At 45.4% G+C, this 22,183-nt stretch overlaps 1 protein-coding gene across 1 annotated transcript in view; it reads left to right on the forward strand.

The window, feature by feature from the left end:
• Nucleotides 1-16,262, forward strand: part of BAHD1 (bromo adjacent homology domain containing 1) — a 61,210-nt gene extending 44,948 nt beyond the window's left edge. Inside the window, exons 3-7 of the mRNA XM_066631084.1 lie at nt 8,902-9,263; nt 11,203-11,362; nt 12,615-12,691; nt 14,948-15,039; nt 15,827-16,262. Of these exons, the coding sequence (XP_066487181.1) occupies nt 8,902-9,263; nt 11,203-11,362; nt 12,615-12,691; nt 14,948-15,039; nt 15,827-16,016 (881 nt within the window). The 3' untranslated portion in view covers nt 16,017-16,262. The remainder of the gene's footprint in view (nt 1-8,901; nt 9,264-11,202; nt 11,363-12,614; nt 12,692-14,947; nt 15,040-15,826) is intronic.
• The last annotated feature ends 5,921 nt before the right edge of the window (nt 16,263-22,183 follow it).

The following is a 22,183-nucleotide window of genomic DNA, read 5'->3' on the forward strand; positions in this document are numbered from 1 at the left end:
TGGTGCATTCTTACCCTGCCCTTCCTGTAAGGAGCTCAGAATGGTGTGCGCTGTTCTCCTACCCCATCTTATATTCGCAGTAGGCTTGCAAGGTAGGCTAGGTTAAGAGACAGTGACTAACCCAAAGTCATTCAGTAAGCTTTATAGCTAAGTGGGGATTTGAACATGGGTCTCTCTACCATCCTGGCCAGTGCTCTCGTCTGGGGCAGCCAGCCAGCCAGCCAGCCGCTCTGCTTTTTTTAAATGAATGTCTCCTGGGCCGCTGAGAGAGAGAGCCTGGTTAATCCCTGGAAGTATTTAGGTTAGAAAAGTGTCGTGTTATCCTTTAAAGTTTAGACATTCAACGAGCTCCTTTTAAAGCTCCAATTAAAGGGATTGCTCTTTTTTTTCTACACATCTCAAGTCATTGTACAACTGGGAGAGCAGCTGAAGTTCAGGTACAGCAGAGTGAAAAAAGTCCTGTTGGTTGTAAGGGAACAGTTCTCTCACTTGCACCTTGTAGACTGCAATCATAACCAGAAAACAGATGCTATATTCAAGTTTTTTTAATTGCATTTTTATCCTGCCTGTCCTTTTCCAGCAAAGCTCATAGTGTCATACACAGTTCTCCCCCCTCCTTCCTTTTTGTCCCCATGGCAGCCTTGTGAGATAGACGGGCTTAACAAGGGTTGCTCAACCGTTTTTGCTCATGGCTCTGTTCTGAGCCTCGCTCAGCTTCCGTGGGCCCCCCTCATAGCTGCTGTCAGTGGTAGGGGGAGGTTCTTTACCATCTGCACTGTTTGTTCAAAGACTTGGCACTTTATTTCCAAGTAACAAAGAAAATTCAAAATGAATAGTAGCATGTATTCTAGGACCCAGGAATTCAGAAATAATTTTCCAGCGCCTGAGCGAGCGCTGGTGGCTTCATGCACCCTCTTCTCTTGAGGGTCCCAGTCTCCAGAGGAGAAGTACCAGGGCACACAACCCACCAGCACTGCCTCCGTAACTAAGGTAGAGCCTGGGGGCAGTTATGTGCCCCCACTCGGCAGAGTGCCTGAGACAGGTCCCTTCAGGCACCGCCCTAGTTACGGCTCTGGCATGGAGCAATAGGCAGACTTGGGCTAAGGCTGCTTCTCAAGCTGGTACTTGCTTAGCTATACTCCAACCACCTTCTGCATATTTTGCCTGCAGTGTATAAAATGTTGCTCCCAACTATCAAAACCGCTTCTCACGCTTGCTGTGCTAGGAAATTCGCATTGGTGTGTCTCATATAAAAACTGCAGGACGATTCAGCTCTGTATCTGTAATAACTGTTATTTACACAATTAGTCAATACAGAGCCATAATTTCCTCTATCTGAAATGGCAGTTGCCTCTGTGGACATCATTTTCTGTGTGCAGCCTTGCTGTGAAAACTGTTCTTGGCTTCTCAGGAAAGGATAAACTAATCCAATTAAACTGTTTGGGGATTGTAGGTAGACGGATGAAATGTTTAAGTTAGGGCTATGGAATGAAATGAGTGGCTTTATTTCCTCCTGTCCTGTTGCAGGAAGGTGGTGCAATTCAAAACAGAGCAAGTGAACAAAAGTTGCAGTCAGGTTCATGGTACGTTCAAGAAGTTGGAAGGAGGACTGCCAGCTTGCCTTTAGTGCAGTGCCCACATAAAGGGGCAGTGCCCCAAAACAGCCAGATTATGCTGACCTTGTTTGGTTGTAGTTTGATATGCAAAACTGTGAAGGTGTTTTCAGTATTGAATAATATATGGGAAAACCTAATAACTAATTACGACCTTGGTTGGAAAGGGAATGAATTTAATAAAGAAAAGGTGGGTGGTGCCGTTTAGTCCTATGTAAAGTAGAAGGTTTTGAGGGTAGTGACCTGCAGTTGGTAGTTCTCAGGAATTAAGTGGTCCATGAAATTCAAAGCCCTGCCTTCAGGCACTTTGAAGCCCCTGACTGTGGACTTTGTGGCAGGTACAAAGTTTACAGGAAAGGTGGAGGGGTTAAGAGAATCACCTAGGTGGCTACAACCATTTGTACCACTAGCGTAGCTAGAGGTCCCAAAATTAGCATTGCTAGAGAGGGAGCAGCACTGTAAGTACTGCAGGCTTTGAAATGTGCCATGTAAGCAGCCCCCCCCCCACTTGCTGTTGGAACAATTCCAGGCAACCTAGAACGGCTCTGAAGGTGAGTGGGAGGGGGCAGTTACACCAGAGGTGTCAAACTTGTTTCATACAGAGGGCTAAAGTTGGCATTCATGGCAGTGGTGTAGCTGGAGGGGAGACGGAGCGCTCAGGCTGGCAGAGAGCCTCAGCAAGGCGGGCAAGCGGCCCCTTCCTTCGGAGCCATTCCCAGCGGGGGGAGCAAAATGGAGCCGTACGGCAAGGAGCTGATTCCAGCTATGCTACTCCTCCAGCTACGCTGCTGATTCATGGTGTCTGCTGAGGGCTGGAAGTGACATCCCTAAGCCAAAAGCGACATCATTAAGCAGAAGCTGGCCAGAAATAAGCACTTTGTCATACAGAAGTTCATTCGCTGCAAGCGGCCAAAGAGAAAATGTGCAAATCTTGTTCATATTTTCAAGGTATGAGAGAGCCCAATTATCATGCCCAATCATAACGGGGACCGGATAAATTGCTTCCAGGGGCCACAATCAGCCTGCAGGTCATATGTTTTGTCACCTCTTGGATTACACAGGATTGTGGCACCTGCAGTACTTAACATGTCGCCCCCTCTGGCTAGGCTACTGGTTTGTGCATCACCTATTTGGAGCCTAATTAGCAGCAATTGAGTATGACTGCCTCACTTTCCCCTTCCAGAGAATGCCTCCTTCTATTATGAAACTCAGACTGAGGTTACAACAGGGGGAACAACCCCGGGGGCTGGCAGTAAGTCCGTTCTAAGGACTTTGCCAAGGTGGAAATTCCTTGTCACTCATTTCCTTAGCCCTTACCTCTAGACCTGCTTGCCCGCCAAATGAACGTACAAAGCTATCGTCTGCTCAGTTGTCTGTTGGTTCATTGAGCTCTGTAATGTCTACATTGGCTGACGACAGCTCTCCAGGGTTTTCGTGGGGGTCATACCTAGCCATACCCAGCGACTGAACAAGAGCCCTTTTGCATCCTTGCGTGTGACTTATCACTGTCCCTCCCCAACTGAGTTGCTGATAGATTAAGTCGGTGATTCCCAGACCGAAGTGTGGATGCCGGAGCTGCTCGGCAGCGAGACCACAATGCAGCGCCGAAGACCACAGAGCATAGTCATGGCTTGGCAGGCAGAGCTGCACACACAGGGTTTTTGCTGCATAAAAAACTGCCCACATGCCCTAAACCCTTTACCACTGTTTTTAAGGTTGTGTTATGGTCTCACAACCCAGAAGTAGCAGTGGCATCATTGCATTCCACTTCATTGCCAATTACTTCTAAGTGCCAAGCTGCGCATGTGCAGCATGGAGAGCATCTTGGCAACAATAAGTTTGGGGACCACTGGCATAAACCTTAATAGGTTTTCTGGCTAGCACTAATTACATGAGAGCGATGACAGAAGGGGTTGGACTAGTTGAAAGGAGATTCCGACTGGTCAGATATGATCAAGTAATGGTCAAGTATTTTTAAGGCAGAAGCTAACTTGAAGCAACAAAATATTTTATAATATTCAAGAGGTTTTACGCTTGTGCTGTTTATAAAAACAAGTTCATTAACTGTTGTTTAAAAATGGAATTAACTGTTTGTATGTTTAGGTGAGGCTCCCGTTAAAAAAGTAATTCAGCGACTAGTGCTTTTCTTTGGCTTTCGTTCTGAAGCATCAGCCTACAGTGTCCATTTTTGAAAAAAATAAAATTAAAACCGAACTTAAGCCAAGTAAGAGCAACTGTTTAAAGACAGCTGTACCGGGTAGCCAGCAGACCAGTTCTTCAAGCCTCCGCCTCAGCAGATTTTTCACCACCTCTGCATCAGACTTGTCATCAGTATACCTTGGAACTATGGAGCTACCAGCCTGTGCTCCTGCCCTTGTCAACAAATTACGCCAGCGTTCCCCATTCCAAGCGCCACATCCACCAGTGGCTCACAACCTGATTGTTGGTAGGTCATGAAAGTGACAAGCTGATAGCTGACAAGGAAAATGTATTGAGCCCTATGGAAAGTGAAACGGAACCGCACATTTATGTTTACTCATGAGTAGGCAACTGTGCCTCGGTCCACTTCAAACGGCAGACTGAGAGGAACACAGCGCCATCTTATTGGTCCTGATCCAATGAACACAGGCTCCCCCCAAAACACTCAAGCAGCTCCCCTGCCTCCAAGCTGACAAGGAAAAAGTATTGAGTCCTATGGAAAATGAAACTGAGTCACACGTGCACATTTACTCATGATTAGGTAAATGTGTGTCAGCTCTAGTAAATGTATGTCAGCTCCTATTGAAGGCCAGGTGAAGGGGAATACAGAATGACCAGAATGGTCCCAATCTAATGAAGTTGGAGTTCAGTAAAATCCCCCGTCCCTCCATAGTAAAAAGGATAAAAACAAAGGCTTGAGCAGCTAGTAAGGTAAAACTGATTTTTGGTCTCATGAAGCTAGGTGGGTCCCAATAGAACATTGCTTTAAACCGTGGGTCCCAGTACTAAAAAGTTTTGGAAACCGTTGAATTACACTGGAATTTTAAAAAGTGATGCTGCCACCCTCATGGTGGCATTCTTGGGATTTGTGGAATAGCTGACCACAGCCAAATAAGCTGTCTGTTGTCTGGCAGGCAGTCATCCCTAGTGGCATGAATCCCCCGTGGTGTGAGGTTAAATATTAGAGATGTGTTGTGCTTGTTCTGAAGATGTGGGTTTCACCTTAGGTACAGATGTTTTCCTGTTTTCTGCAAGCCTTCCCTAGTTCAGGCACGTCATTCTGTGAGCCCTGCAGAAGGAAGCCAGAACTGCCTTTAACTGCTGGGCAGTAGTTTGAATTTTAAAAGTGGAATATGAGGCCCAAATCCAGCTTTGTACATGTAGGATTCATCAGTGAGCCTTTTGTGATGGTGATTGTTGTACTGGATCTGATCACCTTAACTGTGCATTTTCTCTCTGACTTGGGCCACACAAATGCCTTGAAGGAAGTCACTGGGTTCGCCAATGTCAGAGAAGGTCAGAAACAAGGCAGATTGGTTCTGGCAACCCCTTGTCTGCTGCTGCTTCTGAAGCACACAGATGCAAAGGCATAGCTATGGGGGGCGCAGTAAGTATCGCAAGCGCCAGAACGTGCCGTCTAAGCAGTCCATCTTGTGGCCTTTCTTTAGCAGGGTGCATTGCCATCACTGCCCAGAATGGCTCCAACAGCAAGTGGGGGGGGGGCACTTATATGATGCATTGCAGTGCCTGTAATGCTTACCACAGCCTCCCCCCATAGCTATGCTACTGCACAGACGTATACTCCGAAGCGGGAAGTTGCACTTCTGGTGATCGTGGCTACTTGTTTCAGTAGATTTATTGTACCTGTACTAATTTGATGTTTTGTTTTTGAAAGCTGTTTATATTAGCACTACAGTCATCACAATCTTCTGTGGTATTGAGTTTTGTCATTTCTTGTGCATAGCGTGAACAGGGTGTGTACGTGCCTGTGTCATAAACCTGATCCACCAATTTTGTTGGATGAGCTCACATTTTTGAGACACTTAATTTTTTTTTCTACCTGTAAGGGCAAACCATGGTTTGCACTCAGCATTTGAACTACTAAACACTTGTTTACACTTGCCCTCCAACCCAGGGCTAGAAGGCAAGTGCAAACGGTATTTGACTGGTTCAGATGTTATGGCAAGCCATGGACTGACCGGTCAAGTAGAAAATGGGATGCTGAAGAATGGGAATGAACATCCAAGGCAAGGACTCACTTATGTAAGAATAAAACACAGCTTGGTGTCTTGTGTTACTTGTGTTAACAGGATAACAGGCAAGTAAAACCCAGTGCCTCACTTGCAGCTTGACCATAATCTGGAAACTGTTTAAATTAGTATGAGCTTTGCAGTACTGGGTTTCTGGTACAATAAATGGAGATTAAATGCTAATTGCAAGATGCCTTTGCTCACTCTCAATAGCAACCTTTATCTTCCAAGCAATGCAGGAAGCAAGAATTCAACCTTAGTCTCTCTGTATGCCTGGGCTCAATTCTCATAGCAAACTAGGAGGACTGAGCCCCCTTCCTTCAGCTTGAGTGCAGAAGAATTTATTGTGCCAAGGAACATTGAATCGGCAGAGCGCTCACCTTGCAGTTTGAACTGGTACAGTCCAGGCACAGATGTACCACTTCAGCAAGGAGTTAGGCCTAAGATGCATAAAACGTTGTGCCCTTCCAGGGAGAGAGCATTTCCTAGGCTCACCACTAGCCCCTCCCTGGCTTTGGGAATCCTCTCCTGTTTGTATTGGTGATACTAGCACGGCAAGGGAGAGGCAGCTGCAGTTTAGGGAGCTCTGGAAAGGTGATAGCTGGGTCATTTAAAAATCTTGTCCTGTTTTATTATCTGTACTTGGTTTTTACAGTCCTGGTACTTGCAGGTTGGCAGTACCACTTTCTTAATACACTGTCTCTAAAGAGGGGAGATTGTTTCGTAGCCTTTCTTTCTTACAGCTTGCAGAGTGGGAGGCAGAGGGCAGCAGTTTGCCACTGCTAAAAGCCTCAAGCGTGCTTCATGTGCTAGACGACAACCAGCTGTAGCGCAGATTCTTTTAATTGCTGGGATTTTCCAAGGAACCTGCTTTTATCACAGCTTCCTTTTCTGGGCACTTCCTCACTTTTCAGAGGTGGCCTGAAGTTCCACGCTTGCAGATTGCTTGGGCCAACTTGCTTAGGCAGTTTTGTTCTTAAATTTGGGGTTTCCTTCCTGCTGGACTGGTCAGGGGCAAGCACATTTCCACCCCTGTTGATTCCAGCCTGCAATTCACACTCTTCTTTGACAGAAGTATATGCTTGCTTGTAGGAAAACTTCATTTAAATGGAGAAACCCTTCTAATTTCATGGTGCTGCAGCAGCCAATCAAGTTCCCAAAGGAAGTACAGGGTCTTTAAATTTTTGTTGTGATAGTTAAATTCATTCTCATCTTTCCAAAGAAGCTGAATTTGTTCAAGCTGAAACTTGAAAGTTTTAAGTAGTGTTTAGGTAACTGATCTTTTCATTATGTCAGGGTTCCCCTGACTTACCTGGGAGTAGAGCCACCCAGGAGCCTGCCCCCAGGGTGGGCAAGAGCAGCTGGGGGAGGGAGCCTACCTTAGCCCCTGCAACTTGCAGGGGAAATGGAGCCACGGGGTGGCCACAGGAAGATCCTCACACCCACCAAGAGGGAAGTAACAAGGCTAGAGGGGACTAGCCTTCGGGCTCCTGGGAGCAAGCTACAGTGATCCTCAACTGGGATCCTCAACTGGCCTGTTCCTGAGCCCAGTGCTGGGGCTATGGGGGACCAGGCCAGCCCCTGGCCGACTGGGCAGACCTCCAGCAGATGACATGAAGCTTCAGCGCTCGTTGTTGCCCCCTTGCCTACCGGTCTGTGGGGACAACACTGCCCACAAGCCCAGCCCACTCCAGGGGCGAGGGGGTGGGCCGCAGTCCCTGCAGCCTGCCTGGCAGGCAGAGCAGGAAGGAGAGGCACAGGTGAGAAGAGGGAGGAAAGGTTCAGGTGGCCATCATTATAACCCTCACGGGGAGGAAGGGGTGGAGCCTAAGGGGGTCTGGTCTTCGGCATAAAGCCCGGCTTGGCCAGGGATGATGGCAGAACTGGCTAGGTTACTGTCTGGAGCAGATGCCGGCTAGCCTATGAGCCAAAGCAGCCTGCGGCTGGGAGAGTCCCAGATGGTGGGGAGAAGGACCTGGGTGATACAACCCCTTCCCCCACAACACTGAGGCCACTTGGGCCAGGCTGACATCACTGAGGCCAGACCCCAAGATGCCCCACCGCTGCCTCCGACGACCAAAGGGATCCTCCGTGACCCAGGCCCGACACACCATAATTGGCAGCAGCTTTGTGAGAGTGAACAAGAGTGCTCTGTGTGCACTCTGTGTGCTCTGACCTGGTGAATGATTAGCACATGCAGGAGGGTGTTTTCAGATGAAGAACTAACCCAGTGGTTCCCAAACTGTGAGCTGTGGTTTCCCAGGGAGCCACGGAAATCAGCCAGGAGAACCACAGAATTCTCGCAAACAACCTACTGCCCAAAGCAACGTAAGGATTGTAGCCTTAATGGGGAGCCGTGACCGATGACCCAGTTAATCAAGGAAGCAAGCAGTCCAAAGTTTGGAAGTTTGGGAACCACTGAGCTGCTCGTGTGAAGATCGTTATCAAATTCTGCTTATCTTCTGGTGTAAAGAGTTTTCTTGCTCTTTGTGCATGATGTGTGTTTACGTTTTTGGTCGACCGCTAGAATATGAACTAAATTCATTTGGGAACTTGGGCTGCGTAGGGGCCGGGGGCAAACAAACAGCATAGGACAGGTTCAGGAATCCTGGTGCTGGAAGACTCGTTTTGGTTTCTAAGCCTCAGTCCAAAGCTGTTAATGACTTTTCTTTTTTCTCCTCCGAAGTCTGAGGAGGGAAAAAAAAGTTGCTAACTAAGTTTTGATTAAGACTGATCTGAAGTTCCTATAGATTTGGCTCTCATCAGGTACTTTGGAAACTGAATATGCTAGGTTAATGATGAAAGTGGAGGAAGACAGGAGTACAACATGTTTCACAAAACCAGAATGCTGTTCTTATGTACTCGCTATTAGTAATATAGTAAAACAGAATCTTTCTGAAATGTGGTGCTGAGCTTCAGATGTAGTATTTGTGTTTAGGCATCAAACAGTGTTCCTCCTCTTAGGAATCCTCACCATGCTCCTGAGAGATTGAGTCTGTCTCTAAATGACAATGTCTGATGCCACGTTTTGCATTCCTGCCTCTTCCCGCTCCTTGTAGATAGCTGCAAGTCCCTGGACCCGCTGAGCCTCACTATTCCCGTGGCAGGGCACCCTGCTTCGCCTGCCCACCCACTCTCAGGATGTCCGGTACCCAGTGTGCCGCCAGCTGCAGAACCTGTTCCTCACCTGCAGACACCCAACTCGGAGCCTCAGACTATGGCTCGCGAGTGCCCACAAAGCTCCAAGCCCCCCAGCGGCTCGAAGTCTGGCCTCCGGAATACGACCAGCTGTTTACACGTGTCCGACAGCAAAGCCACTGGGGGTCACTCTCATCCAAAGCAGCAGCGCATCAATCGGCGAAGAGCCACCAATGGCTGGATACCTGTGGGGGCAGCCTCCGAGAAGGCTGTCTACGTCGTGGTAAGCATTGTGCAATTACTTTTCTGTGTGCAGGGCCAAGAATACTGTTTGATTCATAGTAAAGCCTGCAGAGGAAGCCAAAGGTGTTTGGTTTAGCCATGCTTGTGGTTGACAGAGTCTTTGGCTTTCTGCCAGCATCTCTTATCTCTTTGTGTTGGGCGAAGCCTCTGCCTACTAATTACTAAGAAGATCTGTGAAACTTAGAGCCTTTCTAGCAAGAACAGCAGAGTAGCCTGTTCTGGAATATGGTTGTAGCTTGCCTTTGGAACCCTGCAGATTCTGTTGAAAACCAACTTGATCTGAAGATCTTTATCATGCCTTTAAAAAAAATATTGGAGTAGTTCATATGACATTTTAAGTGATCTAGAAAGAGAACTGAAAGTCCAGGAAGAAAATATTTATATTAATAAAATCAGACTTGGACTGGAAGGGAAACTCTGAAACTTACTTTGATTCTGTTGAAGGGACGAATGTTGGAGAAGGCCACACTTTGCCTTTCCTTAGGGAAAGTACCAAAAATATTTTCCTGAATTCAACTTGCTTATCAGGGCTGCTGTTACAAGGGTGGGTGGGGGAGAGTACCAAAATTCTGCATTTTCCTGTGGTGTTCCCAGTGATCTTTGAGATGAAAGATGGCCAGCCCCTGAGATATATTGGTGTCTGAAAATTCAAGTGTAACTCCCTAAAATTTATAATTGGATGTCCTTCAGTGAAACCCAAAAATGGCACTCTTCACGGGCAACAGTAGGGCAATAGTGACCTAAGAAGACTGCTTCCTGTTAGATCTAGTCTTTTCAAGCATTTAGGCTGCCCACATGCACTATAAGCTTGCATACTTATAGCACCCTGTAAAAGGAAGAAACATTTTTGCCCCAGTAAGCACCTAAACAATGTTAATAGGCACAGGGGACGGGAGCTTCAGAGATAGGGTTCTCCATATCTGTGGTTTCCGTACCTGGGGGTTGGGGAGACCTGGTACGGATCCCCCAAGTTTCTGGGGGGTGCCTGTATTTGGAAATATACAGCAGTTAAAAAAAAAAAAACCAGTGTTGTCTGAAGTAGCATTCAGCACTGTAGGTTCATCTATAAAGCACTCAAAAGTTTGCCATATGCGGCTAAAACTGGTATCAGTCCAATACCCACATCATATTTATACAGAACACATTGTGGATGCAAGTGTGTTGATTGCTTATAAGAACATAGTACAAAATATGTTTCCTATTGACGTAATGCCGCCACTGAATATTCTTTTGTCCTGATGCATTTGTGTCATGAAATAGATGCAGAGATTTGCTTATATTGTGACTAGTCAAGTAGGACTTAGTCTTATTCATTTATTTCTAACCCACTGTTTTGCTGACACAGTTCCCACAGTGGTTTACATAACATCAACAATAAGCAAATCATTAAGACAAGATGTATGAAAAAATGTTGCTCTGGTGGAGTCTCCTTGCTCTGCTCACAAGACAGTTGGCTCTGCTGACCTCTGTGAGGGGAGAAGGGGCCAGTCCCAGCTTGGCAGAGGAGATGGCAATGGAGACTGCTGCTGTTTGTCTTCCTCTTCAGTTGGGTACAAAACTGTGCAACTACTCCCACATTACAAAACAAACATCGTTGCATGCACAGCTCGTGTATTTAAAGACTTATGAAGTGGGCATGTTGCATCCCAAGGTACAGAGAGGTCCTCCTGACCTGCATTAAGTCAAATCTGTGGGTCCCAAAACTGCAAATATGGAGGGCTGACCATAACCTTCTGGAAAGAAAGGTTCCTCATGTAGTTTTTTACTTGCCAACTTCTCCACCAGTTGCCCGGAAGCAAAAGCACACTCTTTTTTGGCAAAACTTCCTATTTGTTGTAAGAGAATTAAAAGTATTTGGTCTTGGCATTGTTATCCAGTCTCACTTCTTTTCTTGGCATCTCTCTTGTCAATATTTGTAGAATGAACCAGAGCCAGCGGTTCGTAAGAGCTACCAGGCTGTGGAGAGAGATGGAGAAATCATCCGGGTCCGAGACACAGTCCTCTTGAAATCAGGACCACGAAAGAAGTCTATGCCTTATGTGGCAAAAATATCTGCTTTATGGGAAGACCCCAAAACAGGTACTGGACTGAAAAAAAAAAAATGAATATGCGATCCTCTTGTGCTGAAAAGCAAAGGGATAATGACAAGGAATGGGGCAAGTGGCTTGTAAAAGTAGATAAAATATTGAATGTGTTCATAAGGAAATGGAGGTCATCCTCTCCAGCTTGGCTGTACACTTCTCAAATTTTGCAGTTTTTCAAATTTTTCAGATACTGCCAAAGCAGAGGGATACCTTCAAACTGGTATGGTGCATGTTTGTCCGACTTTTGGCAACTCTGTAGGTGAGAGCTCTCCACGCTATCGTATCAAGCACAGCTTTTTTCAAGTGATGGACATTCAGTTTCCCGTTTGCCAAGGGACATGCCTCTGATATTCCACGTACCAATTTGATAGAACTTTGTACAGCATAAGCCACCCGTTTCACCACAGGCACCATCAGTTGTTGGGCCTCCCATAGGTTTTCCTCCAATAACATCATAAAATCTCTGACTACTAAATACTATCCCTTACTCTTCTCCAGTTGCTTGTAGGCTACCATCCAGTCTGGAGAATCCACTCTCAGTATCCATATTGGAGTCATACTGAGTTCCTTCCATAAAGTGTTCTGGTTAAATTTTTTGCTGCGGGATAGTTTCCTCACCCCTCCCCATTTATCCGGGCTTGGGACCAGCATATAGCTGACGAATCATCTATATGGCTGGCTATGGTACATAACAGTGTGCAGAGCACCCCTTCTGGGCAAGGCCAAAGGCTGTATATCAAAACTGAGTTGACTAAAACTTCCAGCAATTTAACCCTAGAGAAAATACACCTCTACCTACTTTTGGTGGCTTTAAAGTGAAGGCACACCTGCAACAGTCTTAGAGCAATGCATCCCCTCTGGAAGCACCTTTACTGTACTCAGGAAAATGCTGCCTATTTTCCTTGAGAGTTGAGCACTGGGGGAACCAATACTTATGCAAATGTGGAGCAGAAGCTTGCTGTTGATGGTGCAATTGGCAGGTTCCCATGATGTCACCAAGAAGCCCCCTCCCTAGGGGGTGTGGGAACCAGCTAGAGTAGCTTTGCACTTAAAAGAAAATGGATAGGCAACCCAAAGGCTTGGAGCAGAAGGCCAAGATGGAGGGCTGAGCTGGCATTCAGTTAACTGGCATCCTCTGTTTGTGTTGTGGTGCCAGGCTTATGAGACCTGCCACAAGTTCTCTTATTTCTGCCTGCCTGCTTCCTCTGGTGTTAAGGAATCTAAAACCCTATCTTGTCTCCTTCCAGGGGAGCTGATGATGAGTCTCCTGTGGTATTACAGACCAGAGCACACTCAGGGAGGTCGCAATCCCAGCATGCATCAGGTGAGCTGTCTGTGTGATGATTGGGGCATCTGGGCAGGGATCACTGGGGAGCTGCTTGGCATAGAGAAAGGGTGAGATATTAACATGCCTGCCCTATGCAGGTTCTTAGCATTTCAAACCATACGGTCCCGATTCTTGGTTAGTTGTTTCCATGTTTAGGTTGCAGTCTTATGCACACTTTCCTGGGAGTAAACCACTTTGAAGACAAAGCGATTTACTTCTGAGTAGTCAAACATAGGATTGCACTGCTAGTATAATGAGCTAAAACTTGTGATATTGTATAACTGGCAAATAATCAGAGTTGGCAATCCTGTAGAGCCCCCCCATTGCTTCGTCCCCACAGCTCATTGGGATAGCTCAGCTGCTCTGGAAACATGATTTCTATCAAAGACTTGCCCAGATCTGTTGGAAACTGTTGCCTGTTCACATCTTAAAATTATCTTCTCTCCACCACCCCCCACCCCTATCCCCGCACCCTGTAAGACTCAGAGAGCTTTGTGAGATCACAGACCAGTGGCATTCCCAGAGGGGGAAAGCAAAATGCTAAGTTTTGCAGAGCACCTCAATGCGCTCTGTAAGCTGTCCCCGTCCCGTCCCGTCCCCCCCACCGTTGGAGCCATTCCAAGTTGTGAAACACAGAGAAAGTACCTCCTCACTGCCTGGAATAGCTCCAGTGGCAAGGGGGAGGGGCGGCTTACAGGGTGTATTTAGGGGCCCTGCAAAACTTAGCACTTTGCCCCCCACTGGGAATGCCACTGGCCAGACCTTAAAAATGTGCAATGATTGTAATAACAAATTATTCTTAAAGACTAGATCTGTTTTTTTCCAGACCCCCTGTTTGTACTACTGTCTTTCCAGATAATTGTTTAATTGCACGATTAATACAGAGTTGTGTGTTTATGGAGGAATGAAGTCTTCTTGGGATTGTAGAAGACAAGTGCATTTTTCCAGTACTCAACCCATAGCATTCTTTGTTCCTGTGAAAGTGCTATCTCTCCCCCCCCCCCCGTTCCTTTCAATAAAACACTTCCAGTTGGCCAGCTAGCTGGATGATTCAGCTACTCATGATTGCTTTGAATGTAGGATGCTTAGGCTGACCCAGTGAAAAAAAACATGATGTCACTTGTCTTCATCTTAAAATAGTACTTTCAAGAGGTAGGAGGAATGTGGAGCTTCCCTTTCTGAGGAAGAACAGGAATTCTTGGTATGGAGAGTTGTCATTGAGGTTCCAGAAGTTGAAAGCTGCAGGCTGAGTGGAGTTACACCCTCTACTGCTGCAGACTGTATGGGAGAGGGAGTTAGCAATGCAGGATTCTGAAATTCATGCATGTCTCTGAGTGAGCAGAGTTCTGTATTTAGCTCTGTACCTTGCATTTTTGGAGTAAAAGCTTATATCCATTGTCAAGGGTGAGGGGGAAGCAGCAGTTCAGTTTAAAACAGCACCCAAGTTGATTCCAGTTAAAGTTGCTTGAGGAATCTTGGTTAATAGAAAGGCAGGAGGTATCTGAGGGATCTGGGAGTATCGGGACACAACCTCTCAAGTAGCGCACCTGTGGTTTCATTTTAAAACTAACATTTTTAAAAGCTCTTAGGTAAGTGAGAATAGGTACTATGTGGCAAATCTGCTTGCTTTATTTGATTTCTAGCTTGCTTTTCTCTAGCCTGCTTTTCTCTTGAGGTGAAGGTTAAGGTGTCTTAACCCATTTTTGCCTGGCCCATAGGTGTACACGTTTGATCCCTGTTGTGTATATGCAGTGTTGGGCAGAAATGGCTTAAATCACTCTTTGTGTGTATACATGGAAGTTTAGAAAACTCTGTGGTATTCATAAATTTTTAATACTTATGTAGTAGTGGGGGGAAATATGGTTCTTAAGTTATTCTTGTATATTTATATTCTTCAACTTTGTTGCTGGCTATATACCTTTACTATTATTCAGAGCATTTCAGTGACCAATTTTTGGTGAAGCTCTAAGACTTGTTGATGTTGAGATTAGGTTAAGACTGTGGTCCTCTACACATTTACAAGGGAGTAAACTCCTCTGTGCAGCAGACTTTCAAATAGCCATGCATAAAATCCAGTGGTTAGGCTCCCAAATAGCTATACAGAGATCATATACAAAATATAATTTCCTAAATAGGTAATGACTCCTCATTCCAGTTGAAATGTGTCCGTGATGTTTGCCATGTAACATTTTTCATTATGGATATAGAAAGTCTTGTCTAATGTTATGGTCTCGGTCATGTGCCCTCCTGCAGAATGAGATCTTTGCATCCCGACATCAGGATGAGAACAGTGTTGCCTGCATTGAGGAGAAGTGCTATGTGCTGACCTTTGCAGAGTACTGCAGGTAGGTGGTGCTCTTAACTTGCTTTTGCTGTTGTCTCCCTAATGTAGCTTCACAGTGTCATGTGCCTTGCTTTCTGCCATGTGCTTGTTTCTAGTCTGCTCTGCTACACTCCATCTCTCTAGTTGTTAGGCTTCTCCAGGGCAGCACTACTGGGTTTTTAATGTTCTTGTAAGTGTAAGAGAAAAAATGATGACGAAATACTATGTTTTCGGCACCCTCCACCTTTTGCTTTTTAAAACTGCCCACTTCCTATCCATCTGCCTCCCTACCACTCTTCCAGTGAATTTTGCAAGAATTGGGAAGCACAAGCCACTTTAAAAAATAATTCTTAAATAAAAGGAGTTTTGAAAATAACATCTACGTTCTGTGCAATTTATAATCACCCTGTCATCAAAATGCCTCCTACTGCCGAGGCTAAAGACAGCATGGGAAAGAGATTCTTCACTAGAGAAATATGATATGATTGTTCCGAAGGAAATGGTGGTGGAACACTTTGTGTTAAATGTGATTAAACTTCTGTGTATTGTCAAAGGCTATTCCACCTTTTGTGCAAGCTGAAAATAGGGAACAGTTATCTGAATGGGTGATTTTGTTGTTTTCTAAAGTACCTTTCTCCTCCTCCTTATTATTCTTAATTTCTGTCCAGCCCTTCCTATATGGAGCTAAGGTTTGCCTTGCTCATTTTCTTCTCGCCCCAAGCTTGTAAGATAGCAAAGTTGCTTTGGTTCAACTGTGGGTGCCTGAGAATAAAAAAACACCCTATGGTGACTTCATAACTGTCTTGCAGATTTTGTGCCTTGGCAAAGCGGCGCATCGAGGGGATCCCTGGCAAGAAAGCAGTGATGGTTCCTCCATCAGAACAGTATTCTACCCCTGCACATCGCAAGGTGCCGGAGGACACTGACCCCGAGTTGGTTTTCCTCTGCCGCCACGTCTACGACTTCAGACACGGACGCATTTTGAAGAATCCCCAGTAACGGAGCTCTGCAGCTGTGGGGTGACACGTGTCGATAGAGAGCTAAGGGCAGGCTGACCTCATTGTCCGTGCATGGTCCTGCTCTTCTGGAGCACTGCCCATAGGCACAGAACAGAATGCCTAAGAGCTCTACATTCTGCACTGGGGAGCAGATTTCCTTTTAAGGCAGATGTTGAAAGCACAGCACTTCGTATTAAGAACATGCATTGAAATATATATCTATAGAAAAAATGTGTGTGTATATAGATATAGGTACTTGCTTCTGTAAATCTATATCTATATATATGTACGATGAGCTTCATATATTGGGGAGGGTGGGGGGAGGATGGTCCAGGGGGGAAAAAGCCAGTAAACTGAATCCAGAGCCAGTCTTGGTGGGTATGGTTAGACTATACAGAAGGGCAAGTCCAGTGCAGGAATGAATGGAGATACGTTAAGTCCCTGATCTCATGTCCTAATATGAAGGGTAAGGTCGGAGATCCTTTTGGGTGGTGTAATACTTGAGGTTGGCATGGGAATCTTTCTTCTGGAGACCTTAATGTACCGAGTATCCATCCTTCTAACATGTGGAATATATTTCTCTTTGCAAGGGAAGAGGGACCACACTCGAGGTCATTTTATTTTCTTTGGTTGTCAGTCAGGTTGGGGGTTTTCCTGGCTGGCGTTGAACTTCATCTCTGAAGTAGGAAGGAGATATTAATAGGAATACCTCACCCCCATCATGTAAAGCTGCATATCTTTCTAAGGCTCTGATCCTAAACCACTTGCTCAGAGAAGAAAGGTTCGTTGGAATCAGTGGAACCTACTTCCAATACCTGTATATGATTTAATGCTGAAACGTAAGAAAACAGAACCCAACTTGAAGGATCACCCCTGTTGCCAGGGGTTGCCAGAAATACTTTTGCTTCTGAAAAACTTTCGGAGCGTGAGGTTTAGGTGACAGCTGCTGTGATACTGATCTCTTCCCCCCAGGAGTCTTGCAAGGCATTCCTCCTGTTTGTACGAAGAATTCATATTCTTTCCTTATCCCAGTATCATTTCCTTTACTCACATTTACAGTCCTTGTAGAACCTGGGTTTGCACACTCCAGTGTCCTTGGGAGGGCTAGAAGCAGGGTGAAGAAATGCCAGTGTGTTGCTTGGGCTGCATTCTTTCAAACAGGCATTGTAATCTGACCAGTTTGGCCTGGTTGCTTGTTGCCTGTCTACCTCGCTTCTCCTCCAGTCCCCCAAATCTCTACAATGCTGACATCTGAGCATGCCCACCAAGGCAAGACTCTGTGGCTCCCAAAAGGAACTGACCAATGAGAGGTTTGCATTATTGGGAAAAAAAAAAAACTGCTACCTGATTCCTATGGATACTTCTGCCTCTTGCCTTACATGTATAGCTCTTAGAAATACTTTTAGTTTAGCTTTAACACAAAGCTATTTCAGTTAATTCTAAAGCAAACCAAAGGACAGCATAAGAAGAGACCACTGAATCAGTCACATAAAGCTGGGATTCCATTTGTAGATTGCACTATTTCTAAAGAATGCGAATCAACACTGTATCAGTCCATATACCTGCTGATGGCCGGAGTCACTCACCTGAACTAGGGACCTGCATTTGGGGGGGAGTTCTGAAATAGTGTTAAATAATATAGAAGTGTTCATACGGCTTTAATGTTGTTGTCTTTTTCAAGTAGAAGTAGCACTCCCTGAACTTACCCAGGGGCTGGAATCAAGAGTATTGTCACCTGAGATCTCTGCTTGCCTGGCCTGGCCTGGAGAAAGTAGCCCTACCACGTTCGGTTCCTTGTGTGTTAACACACAGGGAATCTACAGATTTGCTCTGCGTACCAAAGAGGGAGATAGTGATGGAGTTGGAAAGGTCAAAGTCAGTGCTGGTAGTCATTGTGGCCTCCTGGTCACAAGGGGATGATTCCTCTTTGGATGATTCACAAAGAGAATTCCTGCAATTAGGGAAAACCACCTTAATCTGGACAAGAATTCAAAATTGTTCCAAGATCACCTAGCGTCAAAGTAATGGGTTTTGTTTTTCCAGAGCCATTGCTTGGACACACAGAGAAGGAATTAGTTCTGCAAGGTCCATCTTATTATAGCACAGGAATGGAACAGGAGCTTCCTTTCAACTCTTCTTCACTCCAGCCAGTGAGAGCATTGCTAGGGGGACGCTCTGGTCTGATACAAAGAAGGGTAGGACTGGCATTACTCTTGCAGTCTAGTGGTAAGCAGGAGTGGTTTGGGAGCAATATTGTAGGTTCTGTAGCTGCTGCCTGTTCTTCCATTTGCCTGAATGAGAGGAGGGAATTCTCGAGGGGAAAAAGAGCAACTGGAACTGGGAATGTTCTCATAATGATATGGGTAAAAGTGTGTGTGAAAAGTTGGACAGTCTGATCTATGCAGAATCAGATTTGGGATTACCTTTTGTTGTGATCAGGGGCGGGAGGGGCTGCGGGTGGGGAGACGAAACCATGTTGCTAGATATTCTCTTTTGCAGAAAGAGTAGTGTTCACGGTGTAGTGACGGGAATCCTCAACATTTTAATTCAGATTCGAGTTCAGGGTGCTACTGCCCTTTTGAAGTTTTGACACTTGGCTCCAGAAACCAGAGTATCTTCCTGAATGCCTGATTTCTGCTGCTTCCTCTTCCACCTGTCTCAACTCCTCCAGGCAGACAAAAGTCTAAAGAGGGATTGTCTACCCATATTTTGGGATAGGCGAGGAGCCCCTTTTCTGGAGAGGAGAGACTCCCCCCTCCCCTCCCCTGCTTCTGATATTGTCAGAATCTACTTCAGGCCAAGAATATTGTTTAAAGACTTGTGTGGTTGTTTTATGCTGTTTTGTGGACAGCATGTAAATGATTTGAAATGTCTTATCTGAAATGAAAATATTTCATGCTTTTTTAATCTATTAGATATGGAAATATTTTTGAAACGGAAAATGCAGTCAGTAGAATTTAAATTGAAAATGTAATACATGTAAAATATATTTTAGTTGATAATTTTGTAAAATGCACTTTTTTGTGTCTCTTCCCTTGTTTCCCAGATCTGTATTTCAGTGTTTACAGATGGAATGAAAACATTCCCTATACCCCCTCTTCTGTGAAAAAGATATATTAGAAGTAATTCTTAAAAATAAATTTGAGAAACTGTATTGATTTAGAAAACAAAGGTGAAATTTTCTTGTTTTTATTTACTGTATTTACTGTGATATTGCAGGGACAACTTGGTCATAGTAAATAGTAATGTGTAACTTAATACATGCTTATTCTGCAGTGCAGCTACTTCTGGACAGACAACTCTGAAGTAATGGATTCTTTATTAGACAAACCTGTTGCCTGTTGGCCTGCTCACTTTGTTTCTGCACCTAACACACACACACGGAAATCTCAAAAGTCTTGGAGAAGCTGGATATGCAACCAGCACAAGCCCTTCCTCCTTTCAGTAACTGTTCCACCCCACAGAATATCTGACATGATGAGCAGTCTGCCCTGTCCTGTTATGTTAACAGGATCTGCTAGTTCAGTTACTGTTTTCGCCCACTGGATGCTTTTCTCACATAAACAAAGGTGTGATGTCTTTAAGGATCTGGACTACTATAGGTATTTCAAGAAGTTGGTCATGGAGATGCACTGGGTTCTTGTTCCCCTGTGATCAGTACTGATGGGCGCTATTTTTTTGTCATCACTAGTTTGAACCACACTGGTTTCATACACAAAATCAGATGCAAGTCATGTATTCCAGAGAGCCACTGACCGGTTCAGTGAATGAAATGGGAGTCAAACCAGGCATACTGTGTACTTACTAACCACCAGAGCAGCTCCTGGCTAATGACTCACTTCAATTATCTGGCCACCATATGTAACCAATGTTTTCATCTTGCCTATGTCAAGATATCTCATATGCAGTTGATGGAAAATTATGGCTTGTTGAGTCTTAGGGTTATTACATCTCTGCAGCAGACAGCCTGGGGCAATTGTAAGCTTGGTTCTGAGTTGGAACACAAGTTTCAGACTCTGGAACCAGTCAGGTCTTCATGAACTTGAGCTTCGCTCCATCTGTCAAAATGGTGACCTTAATACCCCTTAGTCTCCTGTTTGAAGACAGAATTGACAGAAGATGGAGGTTCTGCAAGCTGGTCTTCAGTGCACCTGGAAAACCTTGATTACCAGTCCAGTGGAATATTCCTTAACCAGCTTTGTCTAAACATGACTGCTCCCACTGTAGGTGCCACACACAAATGTAAGGCTACAATTCTAAGCATACTTATATGGGAATAAGTCTCATTAAATTGAGCTTGTAAGTAAACATGCATAGGATTGTGCTACAAATTGCAACTTCCCATACATGTGATGGTTTCATGTATGATCTTGGTGTAATACCCATGTCCTTTAACTGCAGGTTGCTGAATATTTCTGTGAATTCTTTGTGAGGAATGACACACAGGATCAGCTTTCCCTTGAGCATTTTTTCTTCTAGTATGAAATTTACACATATAGATACTTTCAGGGGTGCCCAAACCCCGGCCCTGGGGCACTTGTGGCCCTCAGGGAACCCCCAGTCTCCAATGAGCCTCTGGCCCTCCGGAGATTTGTTGAAGCCCGCACTGGCCCAGCGCAACTGCTCTCAGAGTGAGGGCGACTGTGACCTCTCGCATGAGCTGTGGGATGAGGGCTCCCTCCACTGCTTGCTTTTTCATGTCTGTGATGCAGTAGCGGCAGCAAAGAAAAGGCCAGTCTTGCTTTGTGCAAGGCCTTGTATAGGCCTTGAGCTATTGCAAGACCTTCATTCATTCATATAAGTTCATCTTTAATATATTCACTTATGTAAACATATGTAAATTTATTCAAATTTTAAATGTAAATTAATTCTTTTTTCCTCAGCCCCCGACACGGTGTCAGAGAGCTGATGTGGCCCTCTTGCCAAAAACTTTGGACACCCCTGGTTTATATCATGCTCTTATACAAGAAATATTTAACGCAGCAGGCAGCCCAATGCCTAGTGCTTAGAAGAGCAACAGCACTGAAATGGCTACGGCTGTATCCTGTGGGTGCCCGGGCAGCTGCCGGAATCTCCTCAAGGGAAGGGGACATTCATCCCCATCCCCTGGATAGGGGTGCAGGCCCCACAATGGGTCCCCTCCAGTCTGCACTGACTGTTTTGCTGGTGGTGATGGGAGGAGCTCCATGTCAGGCTTTTCAATCTGATGCGGAGCATAGGATCTGGCGGACACCTCCTCTGCCGGTCTCCACACAGGCATGATCCTTCCCCCACTCTGAAATGCTGCTCACCCACCTGGTGGTCTTAGCTGGCTCTGGTGGCAACGAGGCACCCTGTACTTGGCACTGATGCCCAGTGCAAAACAACTGGTGTGGGCCCAGCATCAGCACTGCTTACTCTGAGGGTGCCATAAAAGTGCTTTTGGGCACATTTTATGGCACCCAGCACCGGTGCAGGAGCTCAGTGCCAGCGCTGGCCCCAACAAGATTGGGCCCTAAATGCTTACTACTTCCTACCTTTTAGGTTCTACAGCATTGACTTTTTGGTGCCTTTCTAGCCTACTTGTTTTTAGCATTTTTCTTTCTGGGTGGCAGACTCTCACATCGCTTCCATCTGTCTTCTTTTTTTTTTCCATAAAGCCAGCAAGTTGTGTTTTCAATGCAGCAGTCTATTGCTTGTACACTTTCTGTTTGGTTGGTTTGTTCTTTTGATTAGGAACATCATGTACCTTGTGGCTGCCGTTATTTCTTCTACCCAAGGCTTGAAATGCCTGCAGTTCATGGATGTCAGTTTCTATGGATGTAGCTATGTCCCTGCCTGCCTCAATGGTGAGAGTACATGAAGGAGCCATTTCTGAATAGTTTTCGTCTCTGAGCCCACAGACCTGTGCAAGGTGTTCCCAGCATTGCAGTGTTCTGCCAGTCTTTGGAATACAGCTCCATAGGTCATCAATATGTTGCTTTTATGCTAGTTACGCTTGTGAAAATTGAAATCCCCCTGCAATTGCCAGGGGGTGAAGAATGTTCCTGTAACAGTGTCACAATTTCAGCAAAGAATTCAGAGCATGATCTCTCTGCGTATGTGGGTCTCCCCACAAAAAACCAAATACACAGTGCAGAACACCCTTGTCACCACCCAACCCTACATAAATACTAATCTTTATAAATA

This window comes from Tiliqua scincoides, chromosome 1, assembly GCF_035046505.1.
Source record: "Tiliqua scincoides isolate rTilSci1 chromosome 1, rTilSci1.hap2, whole genome shotgun sequence".
NCBI lineage: Eukaryota > Metazoa > Chordata > Lepidosauria > Squamata > Scincidae > Tiliqua > Tiliqua scincoides.